The sequence below is a fragment of the Myxocyprinus asiaticus genome, chromosome 22 (genome assembly GCF_019703515.2).
Source record: "Myxocyprinus asiaticus isolate MX2 ecotype Aquarium Trade chromosome 22, UBuf_Myxa_2, whole genome shotgun sequence".
NCBI classification, from domain to species: domain Eukaryota; kingdom Metazoa; phylum Chordata; class Actinopteri; order Cypriniformes; family Catostomidae; genus Myxocyprinus; species Myxocyprinus asiaticus.
In genome coordinates, this window is record NC_059365.1 from 33,081,171 (window position 1) to 33,106,562 (window position 25,392).

The 25,392-nt window shown below is 41.7% G+C and overlaps 1 protein-coding gene across 1 annotated transcript in view; it reads right to left on the reverse strand.

Moving 5' to 3' along the window:
• Positions 1–25,392, reverse strand: part of LOC127413031 (A disintegrin and metalloproteinase with thrombospondin motifs 2-like) — a 321,044-nt gene that overhangs the window by 10,003 nt on the left and 285,649 nt on the right. Inside the window, exons 11-22 of the mRNA XM_051649825.1 lie at positions 17,315–17,428; positions 17,079–17,224; positions 14,209–14,384; positions 12,527–12,660; positions 12,003–12,123; positions 6,930–7,010; positions 6,622–6,785; positions 6,362–6,527; positions 5,887–6,019; positions 3,656–3,863; positions 2,591–2,720; positions 1,028–1,117 (exon numbers count right to left, since the gene is read on the reverse strand). Of these exons, the coding sequence (XP_051505785.1) occupies positions 1,028–1,117; positions 2,591–2,720; positions 3,656–3,863; positions 5,887–6,019; positions 6,362–6,527; positions 6,622–6,785; positions 6,930–7,010; positions 12,003–12,123; positions 12,527–12,660; positions 14,209–14,384; positions 17,079–17,224; positions 17,315–17,428 (1,663 nt within the window). The remainder of the gene's footprint in view (positions 1–1,027; positions 1,118–2,590; positions 2,721–3,655; positions 3,864–5,886; positions 6,020–6,361; positions 6,528–6,621; positions 6,786–6,929; positions 7,011–12,002; positions 12,124–12,526; positions 12,661–14,208; positions 14,385–17,078; positions 17,225–17,314; positions 17,429–25,392) is intronic.

The window sequence follows — 25,392 nt, forward strand, 5'->3', positions numbered from 1 at the left end:
ATGTTAGGCTAATAAGCTACAGCTTATTCATGGTAAAACAAATTATTAATATTTCATATTATTGGTACCCATATAGATTTATAGTTATATATAAATACAAATATATTTATATGTCTGTTTAAAGTTTGCAAGCACAAATAAGCTGCATTTATTGAATTCGTTAACAGTCAAAGAGAGGATAGAGGATGAGGTGGTTATGGCATTCGTTCATGTGTAGTAAAGCGACCCTGTTTTATCAAGTTCCACCTCATGTTCATCATTGGCCACCAACGTGTATGATGGTGGTTCAACAGTACATCTCATTTTTAACAGCTTATGTATCTTACGATCTTGTTTGTGGGTTTTAGTCACACCGGTTTTCAAGAATGAACTAGGATGTGAAATGAGCACTTAGCAAAGATTTCCTCATTGTGACAAGTTCACATTCACAATAAAGCAGTAGTTTTTTTCTTCTTTTTTTTTTTTTTTGTCTTTTAGCCACTTTTCATTTGAATTTTTTACCCTTCGCACCTGCAGCTCAGGCTGCGCCTCAAAACCGTGGCTGCCTTAAGAGCGTGAGCCACATGGAAACTTCTTGCAGAGGGCAGTGATACACAACAACACTTTGTCCTGCGTAAACCTCAGCAATCTTCAGCTCCACAAGCTGCTTGACCAATCACAAATCCCCTCCTTTAACAAACAACCCCCAATTTTTTTAAATGTTTGTTTTGTCAACAATTTCTTACTGGCCAGCGTTCACAACACAGAGCTCCACAAAGGAGAGAGATAGAGCAAGAGACAGAGAGAGAGAGAGAGAGAGAGAGAGAGAGAGAGAGAGAGAGAGAGAGAGAGAGAGAGACCTCCCCCTATCGGAAATGCCCCGTAAAAGAGGACCACCACCCAGGAAATAGAAGCGTGCAAGCCTCAGAAGAGGGAGTCAGTCAGGGGAGTTTGCCTTGGAAAGCCAGGCAGAGTGACAGAGGGAAGGTCCAGCTGAGAGAGGTGAGACAGCGCAGGGCGACAACATGGCTGGAGAGAGACACTTTACTTGACATCCTCTGCACAGAGTATTTGGGGTCGTGACGTGACAGCCACTGTATCAGGAAGTTGCCATGCTTGTTGAAGTCGGAAGTGCTTCCTGTTGTGCGCAGGAAGAGGAGAGAGGAAGGAGAAAGCGAGGGAAATGGAGAGAGCGTAAGAGAAAGAGAAAATCAACTACATAACTGCATTCATTCATGTCTAATAAATTAGTCTTTCATTACTACATGTTTTTAAAATGAATAAAAGTTAAAAAAAAACTGTTACCAAACATGCTCAGCAGATCAGCAGATCATTAGTAAATGTCTATTCAAATAATCAGAATTGACTGTGCTTTATAAATTAATAATCCAATGTTCAACAAGAAGTCAAAATTGTCCCTATTTAGTTAAAGGGATAGTTTCACCAAAAATAAAAATGTTCACATTATTTACTCACCCTCATGCCATCCCAGATGTGTATGACTTTCTTTCTTCTGCTGAACACAAACAAAGGTTATTAGAAGAATATCTCAGCTCTATATGTCCATACAATGCAAGTGAATGGTGGCCAGAAATTTGTGCTCCAAAAAAGCACATAAAGGCAGCATAAAAGTAATCCATAAGACTCAAGTGGTTAAATCCATGTTTTCAGAAGCGATATGATAGGTGTGGGTGAGAAACAGATCAATATTTATTTATTTATTTTTGTTTTACTATAAATTGTACCTCCTTCCCAGTATGTAGCAATATGCAAGAAAAATGGAATCACCAAAAACAAAAGAATGTGTAAGTGAAAGTGGAGATTTATAGTAAAAAAAGTCTTAAATATTGATCTGTTTCATACCTACAGCAATCATATCACTTCTAATATCATGTATTTAACCACTGGAGTCTTATGGATTACTTTTATGCTGCCTTTATGTGTTTTTGAAGCTTCAAAGTTCTGGCCACCATTCACTTGAATTGTATGGACCTACAGAGCTGAAATATTCTTCTAGAAATCTTTGTTTCTGTTCTGCAGAAGAAAGAAAGTCATGAGGATGCATGAAGGTGAGTAAATGATGAGAGAATTTTCCTTTTTGGGTGAACTATTCCTTTAAACAGGTCTTGTTGTAAACTATTCATTTGCGCAGGATTTCTCCAAAGGGAAAAAAAAAAATCTTGAAAATATTTGATCAAACTGTAATAACTTGCTCTGCCTCTGAAACATCTTTCTTTTTTTGTGCCTTTTTTGGTTCACACATCCCTCTTATGCTACATTCCAGGAATCAGAGTTATAGATTTATGCAAGTTGGAAATCCAACTTCAAGAAGCTTTCTATTGCACTTTTATTGCAAGTAAAAATGTAGAAATTCCAACTTTTCGAGTTGAATGGAATGCAGCATTACTGTCAGCTTCTCCCTCCAATCAATTCCCAATGGATACAGTCATGCCCTGTCTTATATTTTCTCTTGTTGAATGACCTGTTTCACTCTGAAATGTGTTGCATGTTTCATGTAGACTATAAAGTTGAATGTACTGATCTGTTAGGCATTGTGGTTATGACTTATTAACAAAAGTTGTTGAAATGTGTGACCACAAAATGTATTTACTTGGGCAGAGATCCATTCTGCAGGGTCTGAATGCAGCTGGTTTAGAGTCCAGACAGAGTCCAATGGTGTTGTCACGGGTGTGACAAAGCACCGGCCTCTCCTGAGTACCATTACCACATGATACAGAGCACTACAAAAGCACACACAAATATTACAGTACAGGTTTTCAAACTTTGGAAATGTATTTACTGTGCTGTAAATATATGTGTGTGTATATATATATATATATATATATATATATATATATACATATACATACATACATACATATATACACACACACTTATTAGTATTTTTAATTTTCTAATCCATTTACAATATATATATATATATATATATATATATATATATATATATATATATATATATATATATTTTTTGTTTTTTTTTTGTTTTTTTTGTTTTTGTCTAAGACTGTAATGCATAACCCACAGATGTGAGCAGAATCTAGCTTTCAGAGTGGTCTGCTTTAGACTCTTGACACTGAGCACTACATTGATAATGTAACTAGTCTGGCAGAGAAGTTCCATGACAGACATTTAAAAATACTACACTGCCCCAAATTCCAAAATATATTTAGCATTTATGTTTTTGAATTGGACTTTTTGAAAATGTGTATAATATCATGTGCAATAACACTGTACAGTGATACAGTAATTGTTATTGTGGTATATGTGTGTTTTTTACATTACTTCCACAGATCTGAAAAAGGCTCAGTCAAGGGAATGATGAGGGTCTTGCAGCCCCATGATAAATATAAACTAGAGGAATATTTTAGGATACTGATCAAATATGGCATTATGTGTATGTTGCTCACAGTCTTTAAGCTTGCAATAAAAGAGATGTCAATTCGATATCAATGATGCAAAAAAAAAAAAAAAAAAAAGAGTGAACATTGTTGCGACTAGGTAGTACATGGAGGTTCTAATTTAAAAAAAGGTGGTAATTGGTCCGAAAAGTTTGAGTACCAGTGATACAGAGTATGTTCATGTAATAAAACGTAAAACTAATCCCACGCTATATAGTAAAGACAAAGCATGTTGTTGGTCTGTCACTTGTTTGTACCTGTGACCAGGGTCCCAGTCTCCACTCAGCAGGGCACAGGTTGCGATTGCATTGTCTGCGGGACTCTGGCCGATCATCGCTGCAGTAACGGCTGCGGATGGATTTGAACTTGCCGTCACCCAGAGGTTGGACGCAGCGTACTGAGCGAGTCTGAGTGCCCGTCTTCCCACAGGACTTACTGCACTCACCCCACTCTCCAGCCACCCAGCTACACACACACACACACACACACACACACACACACACACACAGTCAACATTCACAGTCAGTTTATCCAGCAAAACAGGTGCTATGATGTCATGTGTGGTGCAAGAAACAAAAGAACATCATTTTGAGCTCCTGCAACCTCTCTCTATATTTTTGAGAAGCATGTTGCTGACATCTACTGGATATAGATAATAATTGCAGAACATTGCAGTGTACAGTCCACAAAGGTTAAAAATTGTGCAGTGCCCAGAAATGTATTTTTGCAAATAAAATAAAACAAATTTTATATATGTTGTTAATTTTTTAAGGAAAGTGCTAGATACTTTTGTGTTACTCTGTATTTATTCTCATGCACAGCTGACAAAGAACAAAACGTGTTGATTATCATGACAACAGTTAAGTTTAAAGGGATAGTTGAAAATTCTCTCATAATTTACATCTTACCATCTACTTACCATCTAAGATGTGTATGACATTCTTTCTTCTGCTAAACACAAATTAAGATTTTGAGAAAATTTTATCTCAGCTCTGTAGGTCCATACAATGCAAGTGAATGGTGACCAAAACTTTGAATCCCCAAAAATCAAAAAGTCAGCAAAAAAGTAATCCACACAACTCCAGTGGTTAAATCCACATCTTCATAAGCGATATGATAGGTGTGGGTAAGAAACAGATAAATATTTCAGTCTTTTTTATTATTTTAAACTTAACTTTCACTTCCACATTCTTCTTCTTTTGTTTTTGGCAATTCACATTCTTTGTGCATATCGCCACCTACTGGATGGAGCTAGTCAAAGATGGAGATTTATGGAAAAAAAAACTAAATATAGACCTTCACACTCCGGGTTTTGGAACGCAGAAGTAAACGATTGCAGGGTGAACTTCGACAGCGATGAATGGGAGTGAATGGGAGACCACAGCAAATATTATTTTCACTTACCTGTTTGCTCCTAGAGCAAAATAAAAAGTACACTATTACATTTGGATGACTTTCCAGAAGAAGAAAAAAATAGAGAGCGGTGGATTAAGCAAGTCAGATGGGAGATGTCAAATTTGCTGTCAATCTCTCAGCAGCTGTAATCGAAAACCCCTTGAAGCTGTGGTAATTCAGTTTTTAAAACAAATTCCAGGGTAATATAAAAATAAGCATAATGTTATAAACTTATACTCAATATGTAAAAAAAATGATCATATAAAAAAGTTTGCTAGATTTACGCTGCTAAATAAGCTGGAAACACGTCATCACAGTCTGTGAAAAAGGTCTATTGATCTGTTTCTCACCCACACCTTTCATATCACTTCAGAAGACATGAATTTAACCACTGGAGTCACATGGATTACTTTTATGCTGACTTTATGTGATTTTTGGCGCTTCAACGTTCTGGCCACCATTCATTTGCATTGTATGGACCTAAAGAGCTGAGACATTTTTCTAAAAATCTTCATTTGTGTTATGCAGAAGAAAGAATTTCATACACATCTGGGATGGCAAAGATGGTGAGTAAATGATGAGAGAATTTTCATTTTTGGGTGAACTATCCCTTTAAGATGGCTCTGAATGGCATTTCATTTACATAGAATCATAGCCTTTTGATCTAAAGCCTTATACCCTAACTCAATTTTGTATTTATGTATTTATTTTTTTATTGGATGAATTGGAACCTATAGTGGAGGGAACTTCTTTAATACTGTTTAAAAATCTTCCAACATTCTAAAATGTGGTAAATAGTAATAATAATAATAAAAAATGAGTAGGTGTGTCCAGTCTTTTTGGTAGTGTGCATTATTGGGAGATTTTAATTATTATTATTATAGCCCTATAATTCAGTAAATAAATGAAATAAAGAAATGTACATATTTGACAAAGTAACTCAAGATTTAAAGGTGTAAAATTCAAAAGGTAATGTGTTACTTTACTCATAAGAGTTTTAAAGAGATTTGAATCAGATTATTTTTTGAACTAATAACGTAACACTCGGGGAAACTAATGAAATGAAAGAGAACTCATTTGCACACAGACTCACATGGGCTGAGCACACTCTCTCAGGTAACAGTCACGAAACAGTGGAGGAGGCTGCTTGCTTTTCTCACAGAATCTGCGGTGGACCATCCTCATCTCTGCGTTCTTACGGCAGCCGTAACGCGTCATCTGAATACCTGACCATAAGAGGATACAAAATTCATCATGACTGAAATATTCCTTGAAAACATGAAAAAAGAGAAATATAATCAAAATGACCTGAAAATAAATCCTAAATTGCATTTAAAACTATCCAAACATACAGGTATGCCATAGACTTACATTAGATGAGAGCAAAAGCTTGTCTAATAATATGGCAGATGGGAACTGATGCTAAGTCAGTAACATTTTAAGGCAGGGCTTGATGAAGGGTTAAGTTAGATGTATGACTGAGAGGAAACTCATCTGACTGTATCTATAGTAATCTCCTCTTAAAATAAGAGCTTGTGGTGCTCCCTTGTGGGGTTACAGTGAACTACCTCCTCCACAGGTCTTGGAACAGGGAGTCCATCTCTTCACCACCCAGGAATATGGCACAGCATTATCAGGGACCATGTTATTCTCATTGGCACCATCACTCAGTCTGTCACTATCAGTGATGTATTTTATCGACACCTTCACCTTGGCTGACCCATGCATTCGGATCTAGTACGCAAATAGATTTCAAGACAACCGATTAAGACAGGTTAAAAGAGTGTATGTGCACCCATGTGTGTATGTATATTCTACAGGAGATTACCATGACAACCACGTCGTTTTTCAGGGGTCCGTTCGTTTGAATGGTGTCCTTGTTGTTTTTATTCTCATATTCCCATTCCAGACCTTTCTCTATGACAGAGCGCGTCTCTGGGAAGTCTCCGTGTGCATTGAGAAAGAAGTCACCTGATGCTTTATTCCTGACAGCTATTCAGATAAGACAAAATGGGGAGACAGGGAGAGAGCAGTTTAATTAAGAAATTAAGCAAAAATAGTGACTGCTTATGTTCCCAATCAGTTATCAATACCAATTGCATGTGTGAAAACCTCGAGAAAATCATCAGGTTTTACCCAAAATGTGTGTAGTCCCATTGAGTTCCTGGATGAAGAGATGCCTCGCCCCTCTGGGAACCTCAAGCACTTTAATGACACCTAAACCAAATGCAGAATGTTTGTTAATGATTAAAAATGCACAAACTTCTCAGGACATATTCAGACGTAGGACATAAAACAGACACTTAAAGCTGAAATATGTAATTTCTGTTACACTAGCACCACCGAACGGAATTGCAAAAATAAACTGTTTTCAAAACAGCTTTCTGAATAAGCCCCTTGTCTGCAGTTTTCCAAACAGTCAGTCCCGCCTCCAACTCATGACATTGGTTGAGCAACGTTGTTGGGGCGGTTCCAAGCGGGTCACTCTAAACAAACAAAGGAATTTTCATAGCAGCACAGAGACACAGTTTCAGTTTTCGAGAAAATTATCCTATGATTGGCTTACTTATAATTTTATCTGCAAATTAAGCTAGGACAGAAAGAAGTATTTTAAAACTGAAAAAATTACATACTTCAGCTTTTAAACAGGAAGCACAGTTCATTGTGCAGAGTAAACTTGTGAAACATACAGTCATATTTTTAAATATTATTCAGACTTGTGCTAGGTGCAAAGGTATGGCTACATGAAATCACAGCTCTGTTCCAAAACATAGTAAGCTGCCTTGCGATCTATTATAGGCAGTTGTCTTTTAAGGCAGCATCCTAACATAAAGGTGCTGTAAACAATTTTTTCATGGAAAGGTATGCAAAAACCATTCCTACTCCCTGAAATATATCACTGAAATAAGTGTCATGTGATATCTCACCGGTCTCTGTGACAGCTGTAGACTTTGTAAACAGCAAACAAAAATGTGTCTGCAGACCGTGGTCTTTAACATTTTCTGCCTGTCATTCAATTTTGTGCATTCTAATAAGTGTTGTCGTTGCAGTGAATTATTGAGGCTTAATGCCATATTCTGATTTATAATTTGTCAGTTGAAGGCGCAACTGTTGTGTTTGGCAACCGTGGGAACAAGCTTTGTGTCGGTTTCAATGGTATTGTTGCAGTGTTTTGGAAAGAGGGGGCGTGGCTAAATCAATGGCTCAGTCTCATGAAAGTTAGAACGGCTAAAATCGCATACAGAACCTTTAAATGGAACCTGATAATTGACCGAATTGGAACTCTATTCTATTTGGAATAGAGTTTGGCATTAGCATGATGCTAAGCTAATAACACTCCAACAACAGGATTCCCACCCTTTTGAGCAATTAACTACTGATAACTTTATCAGTAGTTTGTGATTACTTGATATGGAAATGTAAAAAACATTTTGATTCAGACCGATTTGCTATTCAATTCAAAAGAATGATTCGCTAAACAAATGAAACATCACTATGGCTTGCAATATCAAGCAATGAAAATTTATAAAATGTACCACACAAAAATTGGGTAATATGGAAACTTTTCATTTTGTAATGTATATAAGTATACACATGGGCGTAGAATTGGGGGAGACGGGGGCACACATACCCCTAATGTTGTGAAGCGGGTGATTTGCCCCCCCCCCCCAATCATGCATCTGTCTTTGTTTAAAAGTTTTTATCAACGCTGAAAATAATTTCGTTTGAGATACCTTGCAATTGCGTGGCTGTGAGTCTTTCATATTGAGACCAAAAAACTGAAGTCCCCCCTCCGTTGTACGAGTTGGTATTGCCCAACTAGATGGCGGTGTCACATGGTACCTGTTACTTTTCTCAGCGCTGGCCAGGATGCATGAACTCACAGTCAATTATTATTACTGGATGAGGATTTTTATAAATGTTTTTATTGATAATGCTGAGGCGGATTTTCATTCACAGGTATGAATCCTTGCAATTATCAGTTTTTATTACAAATATCTATTCAGTGTAAAATGACTCCAAATGGATATAAAGCATTCTTAGATTTAAATGCAGATGAATGGAGGATTCGGTTTTGAAGGGTCAAGCGCCCACTGCATGAATAAAACTCACAAGACAGTCAGTGGCTGACAATATGCAGTTTCGGTCTGTAGGTCTGTAACCCACACAAACCTTTCGGATGAATTTAGAAAACATGAAATATACCACGAGTCATATGTGGAGTCAGTGAAGATATTCAAGGTGTCCACAGAAATTATCAGTTGTTTTTCATGGTGAGGAAAGCAGACAGGTATTTCAGATGAGCAGGTAAGAATTGTAATTTTCTGAAAGGGTAAATTTTTTTCAGAATCATTAACCCTAATGGTTTTTCGGAATGTTTGATATGATACAGCATATAAATATTTAAGAGTATGCATTGAATTAGGGATGACACGATTATATGGCTAATTTAACTGTAAGAATTTAGAATCCATGGTTAAAATCTGTGAAATGCTTTATTTACACGTGGCAAAAATATTAGATATAATGTATAAATATATAATATAAAATGATTTTCGTAAGATTTTGTAAGCCTAAATGGGAAAACTCTTGCACATATGTGTGTACTGGAGCTGTTGCTATGGTTATGGATGGTGGCCACGTGGTGCTTTAATGGCCAGGTGTCACGAAATGAACTTGAACTTGCAATTCACGTGAAACTGAAGCTTAAACACACAAATTCCAAAATATAACAGAGTTTGATCTCCTTGAGCGGGCAGAGCCGCTGTAAGAGGAGTCTCTGGGAGGGTGGACGGAACCACTGGAGGAGGAGTTTCTAAAAGGGCGGGCAGAACCGCTGGAAGAGGAGTCTCTGGGGGGGCGGGCGGAACTGCTGGAAGAGGAGTCTCTGGGAGGGGCGGGCGGAACCGTTGGAAGAAGAGTCTCTGGGGGGAGGGGCAGGTGGAACCATTGGAAGAAGAGTCTCTGGGGGGGGAGGGGCAGGTGGAACCACTGGAAGAGGAGTCTCTGGGGGAACAGGCAGAGCCGTGGAAGACTCTGAGGGCAGAGCCAGGAGAGGCTCAACGAAGGCAGGTGGAGCCTGGAGAGGCTCGACGAAGGCAGGAGGAGCCGTGGGAGGCTCAAGGGGCAGGGTCTTGGAAGGCGGAGCCGTGGGAGGCTTGAGGGGCAGAGCCGTGGAAGGCAGAGCCGTGGGAGGCTCGAGGGGAGAGGCCATGGAAGGCGGAGCCGTGGGAGGCTCGACGAGAGCTGGCAGCGACTGGGAACAGACCTCCATGATCAGGAGCACTGGCAGTGACTGGGGAACGACCTCCATGGTGGTGAGAACTGGCAGCGACTGGGGAACGACCTCTGTGGTCGTGAGCACTGGCAGCGACTGGGGAATGACCTCCGTGGTCGTGAGCACTAGCAGAGACTGGGGAGAAGGTGTCCTTTTCCTTCTCCTTTTCCGGAGAGCTGGGAGCGTAGTCACGGGAGCAGGCGAGGCCACAGGCACTGGAGGCTCTGGGATGGTTGAGGCCTCAGGCATTGGCGGCTCTGGGACGGTTGAGGCCACAGGCATTGGCGGCTCTGGGAAGGTTGAGGCCACAGGCATTGGCGGCTCTGGGACGGTTGAGGCCACAGACATTGGTGGCTCTGGGACGGTTGAGGCCACAGGCATTGGTGGCTCTGGGATGGTTGAGGCCACAGGCATGGGCGCTGGCTCGTTGGCCACACAAGGCTTGGAGCAAGGAGCCGTGGAAGGCTTGGAGCAAGGAGCCAAAGATGCAGGTTTTGGCCCAGGGTTCCCGCCATAATCCACAATGTAATGGGAACCGCAAAGTTCCAAAGAGGATACAGTGAGGATCAGCCGGAGGCATCAGTTCCTTCAGTGCACTATTCAGACAGGTCCAGAAGAAAACCACCAGAGAGCGGTCTGGATAGTGCACTAAATTCGCTAATTCTAAGAACTCACAGACGTGATCCTCAACTGGTCGGTCCCCTTCCTTGAGTAGCAGAATTTGGACAGCCGCTAGATCCATGTGGGTCAGTTCTTCTGTCACGAGTCGTTGCTAAGATGAGACGGGAGACGTAGGATCTATTTGCAGGCTTTAATAAAAATTATGACAGTGAAACAAACATACAGGAACTCAAACAACAACAAACAAGAACTGAAAAAGGAATGAAAAAACTAAAGGGTATTTATACAAACAAGAGCTAATGAGGGAATGGAAAACAGGTGAGAACAATGAGGAACAGATGGCAGTGAAGAGGACAGTGCATACTGGGTAACATAGTCCGGGGGAAACACTTCAAAATAAGAGTCCTAGGAAACACGAGGGAGACAGACTGTGACAAATAAACTGTAGCATTTCTTATGAAAAAATAGCCTAAACAATTTAAAAACTTTAAAGGTTCATGACATGCCTTTTTTATTATTTTAATATGTTCCATGAGGTTCACTTATAATATTTGTCATATATTTGTAAAACATGATCATTTTCCACCATCATTCTGACCCTCTGTCAGAAACGCTTGGTTTTGGTGCTGTTTCTCCTTTAAGAGTTGACAGTAAATGATTGGCTCTCTGCTCTTGACTCTACTTGTGACATCACAATGTGGAGAAGTGTAATTTTGTAGTTTGACCTCCATATTCACTTTAAACTAGAATATTCTCACTATATTCCAAAGGGGTTGCTTCAGTTTTGTGGGCTGTGCAGTGATATCGAGGTAAGTCCGGTTGATGCGCGCACACTTCAGAGTACGATATGATAGACCAGAGCAGATCATTCATGTGATGGCTTGCGCCACATTCTCGCGAAAAGCAGGCTTCGATCACACTGCAAAAATAACATGTTTAAATTTAGCGCATATAAAATGTTGAATGCAAGATAATCATTAAATTTGCGTCCGGCTGAAAAATTTTCAGTGGAGGGAGAACCATGGCATTGTTCTTTCCCTGCTGTCCGTGACCCTATTCGAACAGACCTGCGAGCCACCAGTTGAGAAACACTGCATTACAGCATTGCCTTCTCTGTGATACTGTACGTGCTACGCTGCCTTAGAATTTGGCCGAAGGAAGACATCTTGAACGCAGCATAATCACTCTACTTACCTTTTGAAACAGCCATTTGCATAATGAGTGTATCTATGATGTCTTATAATGATGCCTATGTAGGCAGTTCAAAAGGGTTTGGAACAGAGCCTGCATATGTGCTGTTGGAGGTGTACCTTTTTTCTCTGCAAAAGTGAAGTTAAACTTGTGAGTCTTGCACTTGGTTCCGTCTCCCCCACAGACGCCACACTTATCTTCCTGTAGACCTGATCCAACCACATTATCACAGCCCACTTTCTAAAGGGAGAGAGACACCATCAGCGACAGGCAGTGTTTGGTAAATTACTCAAAAAAGCAGTCTTCTTCAGATAACTAATTACTTCACTTAAATTGTAATCTAATCAGATTATGGAAAAAGTAATCTCATTGCTAATTACTTTAATTTCAAGTTACTTTCTAAAATCCCTACAAACACTTTCAAACTAGGGAGCTAATTGCTTTGATAGTAAACCATTTTGTGTGTTTGAATGATTGTGATTGTAATTAAAGGTCAGTAACCGCAATCTGGTTACAAGAATTTAAAATGTAATGTAATACACTACTTTAAAAAGTAATTAATCACTTTGTAACATCATACATCCAACACTGGTGACAGGCAACTAAACACAGTCATTTACAAAAGATACAGACAGTGATTCACCTCACAATCTCCGTAGACGCAGACGCTGTAGGGGTCTTTGTAGGAGCATCGTGTTCCAGGTTCCACCAGAGTCTGCATGTTGACTACAGCTCGCGTCTCTTTGGATTGACAGTACAATTTGCAGCGTTGCTTAGCTATGGAAAATTAGACAAGGGAAGTCCTTGAGTGATGGAACAAGAGCAAGATCATGTGCATATTGAGAAGGATTTAGAAAAACGTCTTCTAAGAAAAGAAGAAGAAGAAGAAGAAAAAAAAAAGTTTCTATGTACAGAACCCACAGACTTATCTTTTCTTAATGTCCTAGGATTAAAAGTCACTTTAATTGGTTGAGATTATTAACTCACTCTCATTGTGTTCCAAACCTGTATGCTAGTATTTTTTTCCATGGAACACAAAAGAAGAAATTTTCCATACAGCAGAAGTTCATAGTGACCGCACTGTCAAGCTTCAAAAAGGACAAAAAGAACCATATAGCATCATAAAAGTAATCCAAATGAATTGTGTACCGTATTTCGAGTCTTCTGAAGCCATATAGTTTTTAGTGAGTTCTCCTTTTGTGTTTCACCGAAAAATAATAGCATTTGGAACAACATGAGAGTACTTTCAATGTTCTATTGACTCATTGTGGAAGACAAATTCCCAGCATGTGTGTGTGCAATCCCAAAACTGCCTTGGAGGATACTTATATTCTAGAAGGCGATTATAATGATCCAGATCAGTTTCCATTAAGAGCAAAAGAATGTGATGACTGCCAAATACCCCACAGTCCCAGCAATGTAAAAGCATATACTTGCATACTAGGTTAAAACGAAATAAAGCTATTTTTCCCCACCAAAAAGAAAACCCACACAACTCAGAACAAATCGAGGCCAACAGAGTAAATTTCTCTTGCCTATAACATGCAAAAAAATTATTATCTCAGCTTTCAGTTGTAAGTGATACGATTAGTCGTAAAAGGATTTAAAAAAGTCCCTTTTAAAATGAGCTTTACTTTGGATGTGCCTGTGTTGATCATAAAAAGTCCATAGCGCTAATGACTCTGGAGGGATTATATGTGCTACACTTACATGTGTTTGGTGATGTCATGAATGGTGTGGCAGTACACGTGTTTGAATGAAATCATATTGTTGTGTGTGCTCACAGTGAGTAAGAGCAGCTGTGTGGAGAGACAGATTACATCAGGCCAGTTATACCCCAACTAACAAATTGAGCTCCATTATTCTGGAAAGAAAGGACTGGGAAACAATCTAAAGTAAACTTAATGATTCATTTTTTTCCGGTATCTTGACTCAAGTCTCACATGATGCCCTATTCAAGATCAGGCAAGAAAAAAAAAGAACAGCTGGTCTCAAGGTGAATTTCAATGGATGCAAGTCGATTCCCCTCAAGTTTACACAGGTGTTCTAAGACAGTAACGACATATGTAGTTAATCACATTCACTGTTGATATGTTCCACTAAGTTTGACAACCATAAAGTGTCTAAATACTTGGCTTAATTTATCACTATACTTTTTTTTTGTGAAAACCTAACAAACTTCTTTATGTGAGATGTTTTGCTTGAAAGTATGCCTGTATCTTTCTTTAAAATAAATACCACTTGGTTTGGTATTTTGTTATAAAATGTAATAACATTCATAGAGTTTTAAGTGTGGCTTAAGTATCCTAGTTGAGTATTACTCACGGTCAGGGTGTTCATAAGGCAGCCAGTAGTGCCAGGTATTCTGATACTCAAATTTGTTGTCCATCATGCTACATTGCTCGGCTCTGTAGTCGTGGTACGGGTCCTCACAGTCGTGAGTTTTACACATCTGGAACTGATAGCTCGTGCCGGCACAAGAACGTCCACCATTAGCTGGACTGCAGTAAGGAAGTGGAATTTTTTTTTTATCAAAAGTAAAAAAAAGAAAAAAGAAAAAAGGAAAGTATGTTAAGACAAACTTTAAATGTTGGCTTGACAAAGTTTTGGCTGAGAGTTTAAAAAGCTTTGAAGTTTAAAGGTTGTACAGTCCTTGTGTACTTTGAATTAGGGCTGTCGATTACACGTTAATGTAGTGCAATTAAGTTTCAGTATATGAAAAATACTGGTTAAAAAAAAAATTATGCAATTAATCATGCCCCGACCTGTGCATAAATTCCTAATCAGGAATGCTCTATCACAGCAATTCAAGCTTGATGTACCAGCTTGATGCAGTAGGGGCCAGTCAGCGCTCTAGTTGTACAGGTAACGTGCCTCATCAAACCAACGAGCAGGCAGCACAGCCATCCACTAGTGGGGATTTTGATCAGAGATCTTCTATACCGAGATAACAACCTCCACGCTTTTACCACAGGAGACATCGTAACAGTCAACTAGCAAGTTACGATTGTAAGTCAATGTTTGTGGATACCATACAAATGAACAGGGAGAGCCATAAATTGGAGAGCCATAAATGGACACCTACCTGTCACAAAATTGTTTGTGTCTTCTCTTTTAAAACAGCAATTTTGTCATAGTAAACTCCACACATAGTTCACTCCAAAAGAATTGTTTAGTGTAAAACATGTTTAAGATTAGAGGACAGGCACAAGTACATAGACCAACAATTAAAAACAGAGCAGAGAGATGTAGGCTAATAATATGGATATGTTAAATGACATGGAAATTATACAAACAATATTTTGACATTTAAAGACACTTTTTGTATTGTCTAAATGCTTTACTTGTCTGTTGCCACAATATATGTATATGATGTAATGTATTTGAATTGTCTTAATTATAATATTCATTATGATTTTATAATTATTACAATTATTACAGTTGAAGTCAGAAGTTTAAATACATTTAAACTAAATTTTTACACTTCCTGACATTTAATCAGTTAGAATCACTACTTTATTTTAAGAATGTGAAATGTCAGAATAATAGTAGAAAGAATTATTTATTTCATATTTTATTACTTTCATCACATTCCCAGTGGGTCAGAAGTTTACATACACTTTGTTAGTATTTGGTAGCATTGCCTTTAAATTGTTTAACTTGGGTCAAACTTTTTGGGTAGCTTTCCACAAGCTTCTCACAATAAGGAATTTTGGCCCATTCATCCAGACAGAACTGAGTCAGGTTTGTAGGCCTCCTTACTCGCACATGCTTTTTCAGTTCTGCCCACAAATTTTTTTGTGATGGCCACTCCAATACCTTGACTTTGTTGTCCTTAAGCCATTATGCCACAACGTTTGAGGTACGCTTGGGGTCATTGTCCATTTGGAAGACCCATTTGTGACCGAGCTTTAACTGCCTGGCTGATATCTTGAGATGTTGCTTCAATATATCCACATAAATTTCCTTCCTCATGATGCCATCTATTTTGTGAAGTGCTACAGTCCCTCCTGCAGCAAAGCACCCCCACGACATGATGCTGCCACCCCCATGCTTCATGGTTAGGATGATGTTCTTCGGCTTGCAAGCCTCACCCTTTTTCCTCCAAACATAACGATGGTCATTATGGCAAAACAGTTCAATTTTTGTTTCATTAGACCAGAGGGCATTTCTCCAAAAAGTAAGATCTTTGTCCCTGTGTGCACTTGCAAACTGTAGCCTGGCTTTTTTATGGTACCTGTTTCCTTCAGCATCTTCACAAGGTCTTTTGCTGTTGTTCTGGGATTGATTTGCACTTTTCGCACAAACTACGTTCATCTCTAGGAGACAGAATGTATCTCCTTCCTGAGCAGTATGATGGCTGCGTGGTCCCGTGGTGTTTATACTTGCATACTATTGTTTGTACAGATGAACGTGGTATCTTTAGGCATTTGGAAATTGCTCCAAGGATGAACCAGACATGTAGTGGTCCACAATTTTTTTTTCTGAGGTCTTGGCTTATTTATTTTGTTTTTCCCATGATGTCAAACAAAGAGGCACTGAGTTTGAAGGTAGGCCGTAAAATACATCCACAGGTACACCTCCAATTCAGTACACCTCCTATCAGAAGCTAATTGGCTAATTGTCTAAAGGCTTGAAATCATTTTCTGGAATTTTCCAAGCTGCTTAAAGGCACAGTTAACTTAGTGTATGTAAACTTCTGACCCACTGGAACTGTGATATAGTCAATTAAAAGTGAAACAATCTGTCTGTAAACAATTGTTGGAAAAATTACTCGTGCCATGCACAAAGTAGATGTCCTAAACAACTTGCCAAAACTATAGTTTGCTAATATTATATCTGTGGAGTGGTTAAAAAATGAGTTTTAATGACTTCAACTTAAATGTATGTAAACTTCTGACTTCAGCTATATATTCTAAATTACCTTTATTTGTGTATTCACAGTAAATATTGATAGGCAATTAATTGTGATTAATCGAATCAGCACATCATGTAAATAATTTGATTAAAAATGAATCGATTGACAGCTCTACTTTAAATACTTTAAGGTCTTAACAGTGTTAAGAGTTAGATAAGATAGACAAATAGAGACAGACAGACAGATCAAAGACAAACAGACAGACAACCAGATATACAACTCGGCACCTGACCTGACACACAAACTAAAATGCCCAAATACACACACTGGTACGCACAGTGGATTGTCACAGGTTCGGGTGCGAAACTGTAGGCCCCTTCCACAGGAGCGAGAGCAGGCGCCAAATTCACTCCACGTACCCCAGCTTCCATCCTGCTTTATAATGTCTGGAGTCAGCCACACACAGTGCCCTTTAAAACAGTGCTGAGGAAGAGAACAAAGAAAACACATAAACAGAAGTCAGCAAGTCTAAGACCCCACGGCATATTTGCATGAAAGGTTGTATGGCAGTACCTTCCCATCTCCACATGTTGTGCCATCAATGGGTGGTCCTTTTTTGGTCTTGCAGAAGAAGGGGTTGTCTGGGTGAGCACACCAAAGCTGCTTACAGGGGTCAAATGTGCGATACTGAGAGACAGAAGAACAAAAAAAGATAAAAATCATTCTCAACTTCTCTCAAACACTCCAAATGAGAGCAACACAGCTGATCAAAGTCAGATAGGCACAACGCTAGAATCAACAAAATTAATGGATATCAAATTGGGAAGCGATAGTAAACTGTCCTTTATAAAGACATGAGGATGGGCAGACACCAAAACAGAAGCACTTTTTAAGTACCCATGTACATCTGCAATAATCTTAAGAGAGTCCATTAAAGCAGCGGCTCTTAAAAGGAGATTCATAATCCAAAAATGAGGTTCTGGTCTGTTCTGATAAGGGTGCAGACAGCAGGTTAAAACAATGCTAAATGTTGACAATTAAATGCAACTAACCAAATAATCCTGCATGGTAATGAAATGGAAAACAGGAAGCTAAAGGAAGCTTCCCATATTTTTTGTTCTTGACATCAAAGATAAAGTGTCTAATCCAACTCTATTATATTTTGGCACAAATTCATCTGTCCCCTGGTATAAGTTAGCTATATTATGCTAAAAAAAATGAAAAAAAAAAAAAAACTAGGTTAAAATAGCAGCCCAGAATAAAGGGACACTTTAACCCTAAAATGCATACAAGTGTCAAAAATGACCTGGCCATCTACTTTTTACTATATTTTTCACTTGTAAAGTGCTCTTTATTTCTAAAAAAGGGTAAATCATTAGTGAGAAACATGATCCTAGTCCTCTGTACTTCTACTTTTGTCTTCAGGTGGGTAAAGTTGCTAAGACATTACATCTGGTACCACCAAACATAGAAATGACCCATACTATTGTTATACAGCTTTCTGTATATTATCACCCTAAATTCTACTCCATTTTGAATGTGTGTGACACTCATAAGAATTAAATGAAAGATATTCAACCAATTAAAAAATTAAATTTTTATTAATATAATCGTTGTAATAAAGAAGTTGTTTTATAAAGAAACTTCAAATTTTCACCAGGGTATTTAAGGGGGGTAAATTCATGTATGCATTTTATGGTTTCCTTTGTGTTTTGAACAATTTTAGAAATGTGTTGGGTCACCACTCAACGTCCAATGTAAAATCTAGGTCCTGAAGCAAAACCAGTTAAGAACCACTACATTAAAGTACAGTATGCACAAAGCAATAGTGCTCTCTCTCTCTCTCTCTCTTTGAGATCATTCATAAATGTATATTTCTGCAAGATATTTTGAAAACTAAGAGAGGACTTATTTCAGATAAACAGGGTTATTCAGTATATGTGACAGCTATACAATTTACCAGACTCTGTGTCACTGATGTGAAGCACTCATTAAGCATGAAGAAACGTAATATAATATGATACATCTTCACTAATGGGAAGATTTCAAACATATAACAAAGCAATTTCATGCAAACCAAAACAAAAGAATGACTGTTTTGTTATGGTACAGCCTGTGACCAAGACCACGGATGAACAACAGAATGTTGTGCAGTGATGGGATATGGTATTAATTTAAAACAAATGTTCAAGGAAAACGTCCCCTGTTCACGATTTTCTTTGTTCATGTCCCTCAGTGAAGCGTAACAGACCAGAATCTCTGGCTCTGGTACTAATGATGTCAGGAAGCTGGCACACAATTTAGCAGGATCCTAAACCCAACAAGCTTTTCAAACACATCAAGACACCAAGTGCAAAATAATTTCTCACAGATTTTTAGCAGTAGCCACATGGCTGTTACTGTTATAACAGTTTAAATATTGTTTAGAGATTGCCAAGATATAGACAATCAGAGATATTAGTAGACCAATATCTACACTGCAACAAAAAAAAAAATAATAATAAAAAAAAAAAAAAAAAAAATATATATATATATATATATATATATATATATATATATATATATATATATAAATTCTTAATCAGCATGTTTATTTTGTTTTATAGTAAAAATATCTGAACATCCTTAAAACAAGATACATTTAATTAATAAATATATTAATAATCAAGATATTAAGAAATGTTTTCAGAGAATATATCTTGAATTATGTTTATGTATTTTGTTCTAAGCATTACCTACACAGAATTTTTTAATATTTATCCTTAAAACAAGAAAAAACAATTTGCCAATGGTGTACATATATTCTCTGAAAATAATTATATGTAATCATTTTTATATATAATTTTATACAACAGTTAGTTTCGGTCCTCGAATCTGATTGGATTAGAGGCATTCCAAGAGTGCTGATGGCTCACAACATCAGCACTGGGACAGTTTACTATTTGTATCACTCCACTTGTGTTCATGGCATTCCAAGTACGAGAGTAGCTAGATGTGTGAATTTTCATCCATCCCTGTGACATTAACCAGCAGGTTGTGACAAACGACCGTCTTGTGTGTGCATGAGCGAGCTGACAAACTGCGCAAGTTTTTCTGAAGTTATCTGGAATTTTTTTCTCACACAATAATCGCTTGGATTACTACTCCACTATAGCTCAGAAATAAAGTTAAACTAACAACTTCAGTATTACTGCAAATCACAGCTGAGTAATCAAACACATTCAAGGCTACCTACCTGATACAAGTTTCCGAGGTGGGAAAAGACATATACTTTCAGAATGGCGGAGGAGAGAACGCTTTCTGTGTCGGTGTCAAAATATGAGCTCCCCAAGAAATATACAAGAATGAAACTGGTATCCTTCATGTTGCCTATCTGTCACTCACTCGACGTTGTGTCGATGTAGTGACACTAGGGGTAACCCTTGGGTCAAACACCTCTGATCTTTGAGAAAAGGCCACCAGGAATTGGCGAGTGGAATTTGCATGCCACTCTCCCAGACATACGGGTATAAAAGGAGCTGGCTTGCAACCACTCATTTAGATTTTCTCTTCGGAGCCGAGCGGTTGTGTTCAGTGCACTGAATAACTCTGCCGATCCATTCACCTCAAAAAGCTGTTGGATTTACGGCGCATTACAGTGGCTCCCCCCCCTCTTGCATCGGTGGAGTGCAGAGAACGCCCCTGGGCGCTTCAGCAGCCTAAAAGAGTATATTCTTCCTCTAAAAGAGTATATTTCCCTTCTAAAAGAGTGGCATTCACGGAGAGTGTCTTTTTAAAGATGTCTTTCTGTTTGCGTTTAATTCCTGGTTGCGGTTGTTATCCCTCTGCTTCCAAAGGCCATGATCGCTGTCTCACGTGCTTGGGCGCTGCCCACACGGAGATGGCGTACGTGGATGGGTCATGTCCTCACTGCGAGAACATGACCATGGCAACGTTGCAGTCACGGCTTACCCTCCTCAGAGGGAAAGCCACCCCAGCGGCTCCCCGCCGCGGTTCTTCTACCTACGGGTTTGAGGCCACGTCGGTTAGCAATGGGAGCGATTTCGGGACCTCAATGGGAGCTTCTCCGCTGGGAAACCCCCCACAGACCTCCTATCCCCAGCACGCTCTTTTGCCCCAGTCGAGTTCTGGGATGAGACCACTGGCTCATCTCACGGCGATTTCGTGATCTCATTCGGCACTCGGAAAGTGGATGAGCTCTCGATCGCAGCATCGGAGAGCGGGCTCGTCCAGTCTAACGCTGAGGACTTGACTGGGCTCCCACACTCGGGTGCAGGCCTGGGCGGCTGCGAGCGTCGGACTGGAGTGGAACCCTCCACTCCCCCCTGAGCCCTCGCGGTTCAACAATTGGTTCCTGGGCTCAGAGTGCCACTCACGGCCGCGCCCCACCCCGGTTCCTTTCTTCCCGGAGGTGCATGATGAGCTCACACCTTTTACTGCCCAGACCTGATTTATGGGCTCGGTGCCGCTGGACAGGCCGCCTCCGCCCTGCACGCCATGGCTCTCCTGCAAGTGTACCAAGCCAAGGCGCTGAATGAACTGCATGAGGGTAGTTCTGACCCAGGATTGATGCAGGAGCTGCGCTTGGCGACCGATCTTGCCTCCGGGCGATGAAGGTCATGGCGCGGTCTCTCGGGCAGGCGATGTCCACCCTGGTATACGATTCCTTGAATCCCCCATCTCCCAGGTTGGCCTATTTGGCGACACCGTTGAGGACTTTGCTCAGCAGTTCTCGACGGTTAAGAAGCAGATGGGGGCTACACAGCACGTCCTGCCGTGGCGCGGATCAAGATCCTGCACCCCAGCTGCTCGTCACCAAGGGCATCCTCCTGCAGGAGCAACACCGCTTCTGCCACAGCCCGCCCCAGAAGGCCGGCCCCGGCGTGGAGCCACCCACAGGAAGCAGATGCCACCCATCTCACGGCCTGCCGCTTAGAACCCGAGGAAGGCTTCGAAGCGCCCCAGAGATGGGCAACCCAGGGAGACGGAGACCCGCTACAGACCTGGAGCTGGTAAACAGACCACTCCATCCCCCGGTGGAGGGCCAGGAGGAGAATCCTTGTTTTCATTTTCTTATGATTTTGCCACATGCCCAAAGGGCTGCGGTACCCATATTTTCAAGATAAGAGCAGTTTCCTCACTTCCTGAGTCACACATTTGGTGTCCATGGCCGTCGTTATCACGACCGCTGGGCACCGCACCTTTTGGCAGGCATGGTGCCCCGCCCCCACACGCCCAGCAGTGGCACAATTGCACCCATGCCAGGACGGTTGCGACAGGCTGCAAGAATGATTTCCCTCCTCCCCTGTCCTGGTCCTATGGTGGGTATACGGAGCCAGGTAAGTGCTTTGATGTCCCCAGACTGAGCATGGCCACGAGTTTGGGGCTTGAGCCTACCCAATGTGGTGCCTCAGGCTCCGCCCTGCCGCGAGGCCCCACCCACCGGTACGTCCGATGCGATTGTTCCCTTGGTCCCCCAAGGGACCTGTCACAGCAGGTCACGCTCAGGGGAGAGTGGAGACTCCACCCCCAGGTGGTCCAGCTGATTTGGAGTTGATTCGGTCAAACGCAGGTAGACCTGTTTGCTTCCCGGGAATCCTCCCACTGCCCGCTCTGGTATGCCCTGACCAAGGCTCCCCTCGGCACATATGTGCTGGCACACAGCTGGCCCCGGGGGCTACGCAAGTATGCGTTCCCCCTAGTGAGCCTACTTGCACAGATGCTGTGCATGGTCAGGGAGGACGAGGAGCAGGTCGTCCTAGTAGCACCTTACTAGCCCACCCAGACTTGGTTCTCGGACCTCACACTCCTCGCGACAGCCCCCCCACTGGTGAATTCCCCTGAGGAAAGACCTTCTTTCTCAGGGATGGGGAACCATCTGGCACCTGCGACCAGACCTCTGGAATTTCCACATCTGGCCCTTGGACGGGACGCTGAATACCTAAGTGGCCTACTGCCCGCGGAGGTAGACACTATCACTCAGGCTAGGGCTTCCTCTACGAGGTGCCTGTATGCCTTGAAGTGGCATCTGTTCGCTAAGTGGTGTTCATCCCGACGCAAAGACCCCCAGAGATGCGCAGTCCGGTCAGTGCATTCCTTTCTGCAGGAGAGGCTGGAGAGGCGGCTGTCCCCCTCCACCTTGAAGGTGTATGTGGCTGCTATAGCGGCACACCACAATGCAGTTGACGGTAAGTATTTAGGGAAGCACGACCTGATCATAAGGTTCCTTAGAGGCGCGAGGAGGCTGAATCCTCCCAGACCGTGTCTCGTCCCCTCGTGGAACCTCTCCATGGTCCTTCGGGGCCTCCGGGGAGCTCCATTTGAGCCACTGGAGTCAGTTGAGCTAAAGGCACTCTCCTTGAAGACTGCCCTCCTGACTGCAATCGCTTCCATCAAGAGGGTAGGGGACCTGCAGGCATTCTCTCTCGGCAACACATGCCTGTATTTTGGTCTGGGATACTCTCACTTGGTACTGAGACCCCGACTGGGCTATGTGCCCAAGGTTCTCCATGGTGAACCTGCAAGCGCTGCCCCAGGTGGAGGCAGACCCAGCCTTGTCATTGCTGTGTCCGGTGCATGCTTTGCGCATCTATTTGGATCACACGCAGAGCTTTAAATGCTCTAAGAAGCTCTTTGTCTGCTTTTGGAGGACAGCGGAAAGGGAGCGCTGTCTCCAAACAGAGGATCGCCCACTGGGTCATTGACACCATCGCTTTGGCATATCACGCCCAGGATGTGCCGCCCCCCTTGGGGCTATGAGCACACTCTACTAGGAGTGTGTTAGCCTCCTGGGCTCTGACCAATGGCGCCTCTTTAGCAGACATCTGCAGAGCAGTGGGCTGGGCAACACCCAATACCTTCACGAGGTTCTACAATCTCTGGGTTGAGCCGGTCTCATTCCATGTGTTGTCAGGTACAAGCAGGTAAGTTGCGGGACAGCTGGCTGGGTTATACCACTTGCGTATAGTGCCTTTCCCCTCCCGGAGGCAGAGATGTGCGCTTTTTACCCCCAGTTGTGTTCACGAAGTCGTGGACCCTAGATGTCCTTCCTCCTTAGCCCTGTGGCAGGCGAGTTTGCGGAGAAACTCGTTGCCGGCCCAGTACGTGTGCTAACTTGGCCCTGTACTGGGGTAGGTACTCCACATGTGCTTCTTGCCCATATGTAACACCGTGTGATGTATCTTCCGCAAGACGGTTCCCCCGTTGGTGAACCCGCATCTTCCTTGGGCAGAGGCCCCTCTTCCCCCAGTCTCTGTGTTTGTAGAGCTCCTCCCCCCCCCCCGAGTAGGACCCACCACGGGGACGTCTCCACATGAGACACTGTCGACAAGACTCGGTAAGACCATGTGACATATTTCGACACAATTTCCCCTCGGGCAGGGTGTGGTCTCCACGGTGTCTTCCCCTTGGGAGTGACACCCCCCCCCCCCCCCCGATATGGACGCTATATGGCCCCCAGCTGAACGATTTTTCCTTTTGGGGAGAAGAAAGAGAAAAGTCCACGGCTGGGTCAGCCAGTCCCCATTTTTTGGGCAGTCAACTTGACCCCGAGGTAAGTGCGTTGGGGGAGGTTATGTGACGGCCGGGTGCGCTGGCTACGAGGCACACAATGGTCTGCCCGTCTCGCACCGCCAGTTCACGTAACACAGTTCAGCTAGTTGTGGCATTTTGTATAGGGACCCCTAGTGTCACTACATTGACACAACGTCGAGTGAGTGACAGATAGGGAATGTCCTGGTTACTTTTGTAACCTCCGTTCCCTGATGGAGGGAACGAGACGTTGTGTCCCTCCTGCCACAACACTGAACTACCCGCTGAAATGGCCGGGACCTTGTCTCGGCTCCTCAGTGCAAAACCTGAATGAGTGGTTGCAAGCCAGCTCCTTTTATACCCGTATGTCCGGGGGAGTGGCATGTAAATTCCACTTGCCAATTCCCATTGGTCTTTTCTCAAAGATCAGAGGTGTTTGGGGCTCCCAAGTGTGACCCCTAGTGTCACTACATCGACACAACGTCTCGTTCCCTCCATCAGGGAATGGAGGTTACGAAAGTAACCAGGACGTTTTCTCTCTGCCACCATAACACTTGAATTTGAATGAAATACTAGTAGGATAATTCTGATTTCATGTATGGCAGCATCACTCCACGATCGAAGCAGTTTACCACACTACAGCTGAGGAATTGAGTTAAACTAACAGCTGCAGCATTATTGTTCATCACGGCAACAGATGCAGGTAATCTCTCTCTCTCTCTCTCTCTCTCTCTCTCTCCCTCATACACAGTTCTCCAGTAACCTTTTAGAAACTCGTAACTAGTTCCAAAGTGTGGTTTTTGAGTTAGTAACTGGGGCTTGGGCACATCTTTCGAACGAGCAACGGCAGATCCTGTGGCTTAATAAAGTAGTTCCACGCACGAGCGTTTTTTTTGGGACAGTCCTTAGTTATTCCATATTTATTTATTTATTTTATCATAATCGTGCTGTATTGTCCATCTATCAGCACGGCTGTGATTACCTGCGGCACTCGGCCCACAGCCGTTGCTGATAGCTGGACATACAGCACTCTTGCGTATATTGTGTGATATTGCTTTGTTATAGAATACTATATATAATAACACATACATATTTTTTTTATTTCTTAAACTGTATATTCT